A 12,577-nucleotide genomic window follows, 5' to 3' on the forward strand; every position below is an offset into this window, starting at 1 on the left:
TTTGACACACACGCTCATATTTGTTTGTCATCTCTTTTGTTTATTATTATAGAAGTATAGTCTTTGACGAAAGAATCTTAATATTGTTCAAATTTATACTTTAAATTAATTATGGTCGAATTTCGACCACTGGACGACCTCTAGTTTGTAATATTACGGTGATCATTCTTAACTTCTTAATTTATTTTATGTAGGTACAAGTTAATTGTTATCATAGCTCCATACAAACTTATAGACATGGAGATGTAGGCAGCTATTCTGATGTACTGGTATGTGAGTCATCTAAACTCTGGAAGTCACAGGTTTAATCCTGCTTGGGACTGATATTTGTATGCATATATTTGTTTCTGGTGTGTCAATCGAAAGATGTCGATCAGATATTTATGATAACATACGGTGCATTTTCATTGACATCTGGTAGTGATCCTCAATGAATTGCCTTACCACAAGTAATGATCATTATCAGTAATCTATGATAACAACTGCTCTGAAGGTTACATACACATACTCCCTGAGGCAGGCATAATAATTTTCATTTACTTTTCTATTACTATTCAGCCTATAGCAGTAAAATAATAAATAACCTTATGTCACCTTACACTATTTCTATCTTGCCCCAGGTTGGTGTTGGCCAGGCTCATCTTCATATCTGGATTTCTTCAACCCAGCGGTAGTCAAGTACTATGCAGACCGTTTCAAGTTTGAAAACTTCCCGGGAACAAGCAAGGACGTACATATTTGGAATGACATGAATGAACCCAGTGTTAGTATTGCCATTTCATAACACACAACACAAGCAGATATAGTAGTGTTGCCTTGCTTAAAATTATATTGAGATAGGGCACAGCATTAAGTAGCTTTCTCCAAATCTGGATCAGCCTGGCTGTAAGTACCTCGAACTTACAGAAGATTACAGCTAAACAACACTGCACTAAGTATTGTGTTCCTGTGGGAGTAATGTAGAGAATTCCTGGACTGGGTCGGGGCTAGGGTCGGCGACATAGTTCGAATGCTACTGTTGTTGCAGTCTACCATAGGCTGTGGTAAGAAGATTGTACATTATGTGGCAAGAAGATTGTACATTATGTGGCAAGAAGATTGTACATTACTCTGCCAGACTAGTATAAATATTTTGTTGAATTACTTAGTATCAAAGATCTGCTTTCGTTGTAGCATATTAAAACAGTCACAGTAGTACAGTAATTTAATCGGCAATTAGTTAAACTTAATGCATTTCCTGCATGCCACCAATGCATTCAATAATAACCAACCACATAAAAGACAACACTTGCAACTTTAAAAAAGACTTAGGAGGTATTTTCTTGAAACTCAATAATAAACAAGTAATTTATAAGTGTGTATGTGTGTAATGTATATGTTTAATTATTTAAATATTTATTATAATTATTCTTTGACGGTTCGCAGGAAAGTGGACATAAGGTGCCAATCAAACCACTAATTGCAAATTCATGCGACGTTACGATCCTTTATTGGACCATCATCAGGCATCTACAAAATACAAACATTGAAGAAAGTTGTACAACTAATTAATCCATACAACAACAAGCCAAAGAGAACCAAACCATCCGTACCTTTACATGTAGTAGTCATCTCCTTATTAAAGTTCTTTCACTATGTAAGATTCCAAATCCAAATACATTATATATATTTTTTTTTTATAAGTTATGTTTTAAGCTGTATTCTATGAATTTTGAAAATTTATACTAAAACATTTAAATTTGATAGGTAACAATATGCACAATTTTAAGTTATTAAGTTTTTTGGTTTGTACAATTTCAAGGCATCAAGTTCGGAGAAATTGTAAAGGTACGGATGGTTTGGTTCTCTTTGGCTTGTTGTTGTATGGATTAATTAGTTGTACAACTTTCTTCAATGTTTGTATTTTGTAGATGCCTGATGATGGTCCAATAAAGGATCGAAACGTCGCATGAATTTGCAATTAGTGGTTTGATTGGCACCTTATGTCCACTTTCCTGCGAACCGTCAAAGAATACTTATAACAAATGGACACAACGATAAATAATGAAAATTTATTATAATTTTTTTTGTAACTTATGTTGACGCTAGACCCTTTCCTTTGCCCTACAGTTGGAAGAAATTGCTCTTTAGCGATATGGACGCCTTTTGTAACTAGTTATGTATTGTTAAAATCTTTCTATGCTATGTATTATTTCTGTTTTTGGTGTACAATAAAGTGTATTATCATTATTCACCTTGGCAACTATCAGAAATATTTTACTAGATTATGGTATCCAATAGATAAAAATTTATGATGATTTATTCCTTTTTACCATCGAATTCACCACCCACCATACCACTATATTATTGTATTTATGGCATATTTCTATTCGCAATTATGGGTGTAAAGTAGTGTTTTAATTTAGGCAAACCATGTGCTAACGGCCTATTTTTTCAGTTAAAGTCTCAAAAGTTTATCCAAAAGCGATGAAACTAGCTCTTTATCATTGCATTCACCAGCTCACTCCCAGGTCAAGCGTGCGTAAAGAAATTTTACTTCAAAAATAAAAAAATAATTAATCTTGTTGTAGGTATTCAACGGTCCAGAGATCACAATGCCAAAAGATTGTCGCCACTACAAGGCGCCTCAAGACGGACAAGATGGAATCGCCGCTTTCTGGGAACACAGGTAAACGTAAACATATACAAATATAATTAATATACACACGGTTATATATCCCTTAGATAAGCAACTTAACATCTGTTTTTGGTATCAGCAGATTGATATAGATACATATTTATTTTTAACAGACTTCAAAAAGGAGGTTTCTCAATTCGACCGTATAAATATATGTATTATGTGTGTTCGCGGATAACTTCGTCATTTATGAACAGATTTTGATGATTATTTTATTGTTCGAAAGGTGATATCCTAAGTGTCCTGGTACAATGATAAGGAAACCAGGATCTGATGATGGCATCGCAGAGAAATCGAGGGGAACCTACGATAATCGTAGTGGGGACTAGTGCGTTTGCTAATTTTTTTTCGACTACTTACGTTGTATTTATTTATTGTCGATGTAATTGAAGTCGGTTTTTTTTCGTTTGCTAACAAATAATAATAAACAAAAATAATGATTGTATTACGTATACATATAAATACATATAAATAATGCATCTATGAATGAATATATAAATACACCCAGACTTGACTCTCGAATTGAATTTAAAACCTTCATAGCAGAAAGCTACTACAATACTTGCAGACGGGTTACTACAATTTGCGGCCTTAGGCTTATATTATCTATACCAAAATTATAAAGTTGAGCTAAAGTTTGTTTATTTGTTTGAACGCGTTAATCTCGCCATAGCGGATACTATGAATCCTACAAATATTATATGAACCCATGTAAGGGTGTATACTCACCCCTGAGGTTAGGTTCCATATACCTATTTGTAGGATTCACGCAGGCCACTATGTTATGTTCTTATTAAAGCTAGTACTGTACGTTCAAAAAATCTTTTAAAAGCACTGTAAATTATAAAATAAATTATTTACAGACACGTACACAATGAAAACGGCCTGAGACACATAAGCGGCACCCACCAGGGTATGATCGACAGGAGTGACGGGAAATACCGTCCCTTCATACTTACTAGAGCCGTCTTCGCGGGTACTCAGAGGTTAGTTTTTAAACGTAAAGTTGGACAGAGTTATATTGAGGTATAGTAAAAGATATATCTTATTCAAAATTTGGAACGGTTTGATTGAGGAAGTACTTCAATTTGACAGAAGATTGCATTGAAATAATATTCCTTACCATCAAAACGTTTACTTGTCTTCCACTATAGTGCTTTAAAAAAAAAGTTACCTGACCTAATAATTATTTGTGTTTATTTAAAAATGAAAATAAATTATATCAGTATTATTTCTCTCTTTTCGTACTTAACAATGTGTACCCAAAACTTTAAAGATATATTTCTAACCCACAGATACGCCGCAGTATGGACAGGCGACAACGCTGCCGAATGGGGCTTCCTTCAAGCGTCCGTACCCATGTGTATATCACTTGCCGTCTCCGGAGTTAGTTTCTGTGGCTCAGATGTCGGAGGCTTCTTCAAGTACCCCGAGGCTGAGCTGATGACCAGATGGTATCAGGTATGATCTTCACTTCATTATTGACAATAGACTTGTCGATTATAAGAAACTAATAATAATAACACTCTTTGTTGTACATTATAAAGAAACGTAACAAAAATTTATATATATAAAGAAAGATGTACAAAACCGGTTTTGTAGCTAATTATAAGAGGTATTATGGTAATTATAAGAGGGTTTTGTTCTAGACAACTTTCGTATAGGCTGGTTGGAAAGTGTCTAGAGTTGAAAAAGAAGTGGCGTGGAATTTACAAGCTATGTGATACGTAATTATATATAAAAATGTAAATATACATATTTGTATGCATGTCTAAACACACAGACGGGTAATATGACTCCAAAATTATTTCATTAGTAAAAGGCGTACGTTTTTAGTTTATTTAGCATACGTGGAATTTATTAATAGTGTATATAGAGGATCGATACAAGCAAAGATCTCTCGTCTCCACCCTGTGGTGATGTCGCTAGTTATCGAATTGCGATGGCTCTTCGATAGATCGAATATAACTTAGGTAGGGCACAGCAGGAAAGTTCCTGCTCAAAATATGAAGCAGCGCGACTGGGGTAGTACCTCGCGACCTTACAGAAGATCACAGCTAAATAACACTTTTCTCAACCAATGTTGTGTTCTTGTTGGTAAGTAAGGTGACCAGAGCTCCTGGGGGGAATTGGGGATAGGGTCGGCAATGCGCTTACGATGCTTCTGGTTTTGCAGGCGTCTATAAGCTACGGTAATCGCTTACCATCAGATGAGCCGTGAGCTTGTTTGCCGACCTAGTTGTATAAAAAAAAAAGAAAAAGACCGATAGTGATCTCGTTTCGTATATTTGATATCTGACAGATCCCCTAAGCGGTAGGGAAGGGCACCAAATATCGATATATCGAAATATCGATATTTTTTCAAAAAAATATCGATAAATATCGGCGATATTTTTAATTTCAAAATATCGATAATCGATATTTATTTTTGAATATCGAAGTCGATATTTTTTTTAATTATATTATATTTGAAATGAATTATGTATTCTACTTTTATTTCAACATATGGTCCGTTTTATCTGTAAATGAATAACTGTAACAGAGCGCGCGAGAGTTTGCGAGTTTTGGTATTAGTGCTGTCTATATTCCTCTGTAGTTTGTGAACGCAACCAAAAAAACATGTCTATGGGTAGTTTCTTTAGACTTAATTTAAGTGTGATCAAATACCAAATGTGTGAATCTAATGCTAATCTATGGTGTAACATGTGCGTACATGTTCATTAAGCTGGACCGATTTTGACGGGACTTTCACTAGCAGATAGCTGGTGTAATAAGGTGTAACTTAGGCTACTTTTATTTTAGATTTTTTTTTTATAACTGTGAACTGAACAATAACTTTTTTGTTAAATTCCACGCGGACAAAGTCGCGGGCAAAGCAGCTAGTAATAATATGTAATTCATATCTTATACTATTAAACGAGCAATTCTTGTATATATATATATATCTATATAATCTGAATCTCGGAAACGGCTCCAACGATTTTCATGAAATTTAGTATGCAGGGAATTTCGGGGGAGATAAATAAATCTAGCTAGGATTCATTTTTAGAAAATATCGTTTTATCCCTGTTTTTAGGCAATGAAAAAATGGCTACAATATCGTTAGAATAAGAAGGTAAATTTCGCATATGTCAATAAAGTTGTAGTAGCTCAGGGGAAATCGACCGATTGCGCTCGGTCGAAAAGATCATGGTTCGAAACCTCAAGTTTTCCAGATCGATTATCGTTTTTTTTTCTTTTTTCTTCTAAAAAAATAAAATCGAAATATATTATTCATATTTTATCAATATGTAATTCGTATTTAAATATGTTTTTCAAAAAACACGATTTAATAAAAATACCGAGCTAAGCTCGGTCACCCAGGTCCTATACAATAATATATATATTCTTCATTGTTATCATAATACTTAAGTCTTCATTGTAATATGTAATAAAATAAATATACTTGCCAAAATATGTATTAATTTTCAATTTGAAGTAAAAATATCGATATATCGAAATATCGATATTTTTTATTCAGTATATATCGCTACTTTTTAAAAATATCGATACGATATATATCGATATATTTTTTTCATTTGCCCATCCCTACTAAGCGGTCGCTCTCTCCCGCAGGCCGGAGCGTACCAGGCGTTCTTCCGCGCGCACTCCCACCTGGAGACCAAGCGCCGCGAGCCGTGGCTGTACGACGCCGCCACCACGGCGCGCCTGCGGGACGCCGTGCGCCGCAGATACGCGCTGCTCGACTTCTGGTCACTACCTACACTCACACTCACGCCCCTCACACTCACTGAAACACACCCCTCACACTCACTGACACACACCCCTCACACCCACTGACACTCACACCCCTCACACTCACTGACACTCACACCCCTCACACTCACTGACACTCACACCCCTCACACTCACTGACACTCACACCCCTCACACTCACTGACACTCACACCCCTCACACTCACTGACACACACCCGTTACACTCACACCCCTCACACTCACTGACACTCACACCCCTCACACTCACTGACACTCACACCCCTCACACTCATGACACTCACACCCCTCACACTCATGACACTCACACCCCTCACACTCACTGACACTCACACCCCTCACACTCACTGACACTCACACCCCTCACACTCACTGACACTCACACCCCTCACACTCACTGACACTCACACCCCTCACACTCACTGACACTCACACCCCTCACACTCACTGACACTCACACCCCTCACACTCATGACACTCACACCCCTCACACTCACTGACACTCACACCCCTCACACTCACTGACACTCACACCCCTCACACTCACTGACACTCACTGACTCTCACACCCCTCACACACACTGACACTCACACCCCCCACACTCACTGAAACACACCCCTCACACTCACTGACACTCACACCCCCCACACTCACTGACACTCACACCCCTCACACTCATGACACTCACACCCCTCACACTCACTGACACTCACACCCCTCACACTCACTGACACTCACACCCCCCACACTCACTGACACTCACACCCCTCACACTCACTGACACTCACACCCCTCACACTCACTGACACTCACACCCCTCACACTCACTGACACTCACTGACTCTCACACCCCTCACACACACTGACACTCACACCCCTCACACTCATGACACTCACACCCCTCACACTCACTGACACTCACACCCCTCACACTCACTGACACTCACACCCCTCACACACACTGACACTCACACCCCCCACACTCACTGACACTCACACCCCTCACACTCACTGACACTCACACCCCTCACACTCACTGACACTCACACCCCTCACACTCACTGACACTCACACCCCTCACACTCACTGACACTCACTGACTCTCACACCCCTCACACACACTGACACTCACACCCCTCACACTTACTGACACTCACACCCCTCACACTCACTAACACACACCCCTCAAACACACTGACAATCATACCCCTCACACACACTGACACTCACACGCCCTCACACTCACACGCCCACACACTCACACGCCCTCACATTCATACGCTCAGACACTAACAATCACACGCCCCATGGTTACTATACATAAACGTAAAACTAAGTTATAGTTGTATAAAAAAATTGTTACATCATTTGGTAAAATGTCCAGGTACACGCTGTTCTACGAGCACTCGGTAGACGGGCTGCCGGTGACGCGGCCGCTGTTACAGGAATATCCGAAGGAACAAGAAACTTACACCATCGATAACGAATATTTATTAGGTACGACTTTATACAACTAGGTCGGCAAACAAGCGTACGTCTTACCTCATGGTAAGCGGTTACGTAGTCTATACACGTCTAACACCAGAAGCTTCGCAAGCGCGAGGTCTCGACCCAACTCAGGAGTATGACTTTTTAAATGTTACCTGTTTTAAGGTTTTTCTTTTTTTTGTACATTTTGCTTTAAATTAAGGAAGAGACGTGTTTGCCACTGAAAGAAAAGACTACGCCAAAGAAATTGTCAGGATAAAATATTTTTGCTTAGCACGGGAATCGTACTCACTGCGCTGAAGCTAGAGCAGGGTCCCTGCCAATTTTTTCAACTTGAATCAGTTTGAATTACGAAAGTGTTGTAGTTTGATGGATTAAGTGAATTATCCCCCGGTGTGAAGCACACCTCGGGGTGAAGCTGAAAGTTTCCACAGACGTTCGGAACACCATTATAAATAAACTGCCAAAGTTTTTCGAGTTTTTCAGTGAAACGGTACGTTTTGTCATAATAATAACTTAGACCGAAACTGTAGATCGAATATCTACTTTGACCGGATGAAATAATACGTGATGTTATTTTTTTTCCTCAGGTGACAAACTGCTTGTGCGTCCGGTGTTAGAGGCCGGCGTGACCAGTGTCAAAGTGTACCTGCCCGGGAAGGATTCCCAGACCATTTGGTACGACGTCGACTCGTACCACGCCTTCCCTGCCAACGGGTATATGAATGTAGAAGTCAATATCGCTAAGGTGAGTACAGATGTGAATATGTAGGTTTCGTTTAAAAAATATTTATTTTTCTCAAAAAGGTTTATAAAAATTATTTCAAATTCACTTTATTGCGAATATAAGTACACAACATTATAAACAGTTACAAGCCAAATCTGCCGATTGGGGTGAGTAGTTCAATATCATTATTATTTTAAATCACGTACATGTTTTTTTTTTACCAACAATACAATAAATACGCCTTAGTAGTGGTCCAACACAGATTTGTTTTTTCAAAGTAGTAGTTTTACTTGGTGGACAGCGTATTTTATGCATGTTCTACAATTATTAAAATTAAATTAGTGTGTGCTTTCAAGAAGTAAAATTGAGAATGTTGTTTTTATTGAACACAAGGTAAAAGGAGTGTACACTGCTGAAGAAACAATATAAACCCCCGGATACATATGACAATAATATGGGGAGGGAAATCGTGATAAACCTGAGAAGGGACCTGGGAGAGAAATAGGGATAGAGGGAGAGAGACTATTTTGTATTAGCTATAATAATAATGTGATTGATTTACAGGTGCCAGTGTTCCAGCGCGGTGGTAGCATTATACCGCGCAAAGAAAGAGTCCGACGCTCGTCCGCTTTAATGGCTCACGATCCTTACACGCTCGTAGTCGCACTGGACAATCAGGTAAATGTTACGACACCTACACTATTTTGTGTATGACGAGAGTGGTAAACAAGCGTACGGTCCACTTAATGGTAAGCTACCTTAACCAATAGACGCTGCAACACCAGAAGAATCGCAAGCGTGTTAAAAATCCTACCCCCCAATCCCCCCACCAGATGCTCCACCTTAGTCACTACATGAACACAACACTATTTGAGAGTGTATTATTTATCTGTGATCTTCTGTAAGGTCGAGGACTACCCCAGTCATGATGCTCCATATTTTGAGCTGGGTATTTTCTGTTGTACCATAGTCTAATAGAACACTGCACTATGTCCTACTTATTGTAACTGCAAAAGTATATTAAGATTTATTGTATTCTTTAAAAATATAGCCTATGTCACTAAACAATAACGTAGCATTATTCTAGACGAAGAATGTTTAAAATGTGTAGTTTTTTAAACGAAAAATTAAATCTTTCCTGATCGTAATATTAGTATAGATATAGATAAGTTCTTATTAAATTACAGGCGAAAGCAGAGGGTACTGTGTACATAGACGACGGCGAGACTTACGACTACGTTTCAAACAAATTTATATACGCTAAGATCACACACGAACCCGCCGTCATGAAATATACGTATGTATTCATTTTAAATCATTGTTAAAAATTCATTTAAATAGGGTTGGTTATTAAATTATTCTTAAACGGTCATTTTCTAACAAAATTAATAAATATTATGAAAATAAATTAATATAAAATTTTGATTTCTCCACAAAACTTGCGTCTAAATCTTTCTCCAGCAAAAAGTTAAATCTATGTCATTTTTAGAAAAAGGCCGTGAGTACATTATGAAAAATAACAAAAAAATAATAGTACAGTAAAATCTATGGCATCTTAATAATTACTTATGATAGCAATTCAAAACATAAAACTTAAAAATCTAAAGTCGATTATATAAATATCATTAGTTTGATAATTGATATTAGATAGATAGATAAAAAAAAATATTCACAATTCCACATACACAATTAAAAGAGTAACAAAAAAAAAACAAAAAACAAAAAAGGAACAAATAAAATATCTTAATAGCATCTGGCTCGAAGGACCATTATTAAATTTTTTTTTTTGACATTTATGCATAAAATGCTCAATTAAGAGATCTATTATATTTTTGTATATTTACAGGTTCGTGAACGAAAACGCCAGCTATCCGACCCGTTCCTGGGTGGAACGTATAGTCATCGCGGGTATCAAAACACCCCCTAAATCTGCTAAACTATCGCAGGGAGGAAAGCAAATCCCCCTCCAAATGACACTCCACAGAGGAAACAATGTACTCGTCATAAGAAAACCATCGGCTTCGATGGCATCGCCATGGGAAATACACTTCACATATTAGTGCGATAAAACACCATGGGATGTATGTTTTGATTAATATTCTTAAAGCTATTATATGAAAACGGTTATAACTACATTGAAATGAGCTTCTGCAGTGAAATAAGATAATGATGTTATAGGGATTTTATTTGTAATTTGGATAATTTGAACCAAGCGAGATACCATTTAAAAGTTATACACAAACAACCAGTAATTAGAACCAGTAATTTATGAAAAAATAGATTGATTTTTTTCTGTATAGTTTTTAAATATGTAGTTTAATTTAATGCTTCTTATTTTAATCGCCATGTGTAACAGTGAATTGTGTCTACATTTACCTGTATACAGAATATTATTTTATCGCTGTATGAATATCATTCTAATTTGTTTATTAAAAAGTTTTCTTGTTTAAATATGTAGTCAAAACATACATCTGAATTTTAAAAACTTTTAAAGTAAGAGTTGTTTACTGTAGGTGATTTTAAGTTAAATATTTCATAAGTTCATATCGTTGAGTGGTGGATGTCCCTGTTCATGAATTTATCACAGCTGTGTTCGATATTTAATATTTATAGAATAGAACAAAATATTTCAACAATAGCTTGACAAGTCCAAAAGAGAATTAAAAACTGTCATACTAACTCAGCCTTGTTTGCTTAGTTTTTTTGATTATTTTGATCGAGTTGTATCTCTCGGTTGATGTGTTTAAATACTAAACCGTTTAAATGATTAATGCTCCTGTGTAAGTATATTTAATAAGTTAATAACAAACTTAGCTAGTGAAAAACGTAGTTAATAAAAACTACTTCTCCTTATAGTGAAAAACTTGGTTTTTAAATCCTCAGAGGATAGAATTTTGTAACTTTGTGTTCAATTTATTTTATAGATTGAATTGATTATAGTTTAGCATAGTCACAACTTTGTACCATCGAAAATACTTATTTTTTCTCTCTAAACCAACAATCTATAGAACTGAAATTAATAATTATGTCAACTACCCTCAAACTTACACTTGAGATTAACAAAGTGTTTGCCGATAATATTAGTAGTTAGTATTAATAAAATACCGTTTCTGAGGACTGTTTAAACAAATAGTATAACCAACAATTTATATTTTCGCAGTGTTCAAAAATATTGTGTTCTTAATAATGAGCATTATTTAACAGGATACTTTTTTGTATGCAATATCACCAATTTTTTAATAAAACATTAAAGATTGTGTAATATATTGTTTTTCAAATATACAAAATACGTTTTTGTATTTAAATAACACATAAAAATATTTGTTTCGAAATAAAATCGTGGTAAAAATTTAGATAAATTAATAAAGTTGGAATGCAGGTTTTATTTACGAAAGAATATTTTATTTAAAACTCAAATTTTTAATACTTATTGTGATAAACGATGATAGAAATAAAAAAAAATCAATTTTAAACTTGTCTTTTATTTTCTAGCAACACCTTTCCCTAACATTGCCATGTAAATAACTTTTATTAATGAGGCACTGATATTGTAACAATTTAAATTACATTTGTAGAGTTAACAGACTAGCTTTTGACACAAATCACAAAAAAAATCTTCTCCAACTATCGCTAAAATAATTTTAATATTGGTATCAGAATTCATAATTTCCGTGTCAAACAGGCATAATCTCGTAATATTGAAGTCATAAAGCAAATGGGAAATTTTACCATTTATATAGTTCTAAGAAACATAAACCGGTTCTTTAAAAACTTAATCTTTTACGGTCACTATTAACTCTTACGTATACTTACATAACTTATCGCGATTGTCATTTAGGAATTATCGATATTTCAGCGACGTTGCAGACGCCATACATGGTGAATGAAAGCTAAGAAGCTTTGATCGAA

At 36.0% G+C, this 12,577-nt stretch overlaps 1 protein-coding gene across 1 annotated transcript in view; it reads left to right on the forward strand.

Moving 5' to 3' along the window:
* Window positions 1-11,932, forward strand: part of LOC123667500 (neutral alpha-glucosidase AB) — a 36,850-nt gene extending 24,918 nt beyond the window's left edge. Inside the window, exons 11-20 of the mRNA XM_045601391.1 lie at window positions 621-763; window positions 2,571-2,668; window positions 3,541-3,663; window positions 3,973-4,138; window positions 6,293-6,429; window positions 7,838-7,950; window positions 8,532-8,689; window positions 9,233-9,346; window positions 9,856-9,965; window positions 10,515-11,932. Coding sequence (XP_045457347.1) covers window positions 621-763; window positions 2,571-2,668; window positions 3,541-3,663; window positions 3,973-4,138; window positions 6,293-6,429; window positions 7,838-7,950; window positions 8,532-8,689; window positions 9,233-9,346; window positions 9,856-9,965; window positions 10,515-10,728 — 1,376 coding nt within the window. The 3' untranslated portion in view covers window positions 10,729-11,932. The remainder of the gene's footprint in view (window positions 1-620; window positions 764-2,570; window positions 2,669-3,540; window positions 3,664-3,972; window positions 4,139-6,292; window positions 6,430-7,837; window positions 7,951-8,531; window positions 8,690-9,232; window positions 9,347-9,855; window positions 9,966-10,514) is intronic.
* The last annotated feature ends 645 nt before the right edge of the window (window positions 11,933-12,577 follow it).

This window comes from Melitaea cinxia, chromosome 28 (genome assembly GCF_905220565.1).
Source record: "Melitaea cinxia chromosome 28, ilMelCinx1.1, whole genome shotgun sequence".
NCBI lineage: Eukaryota > Metazoa > Arthropoda > Insecta > Lepidoptera > Nymphalidae > Melitaea > Melitaea cinxia.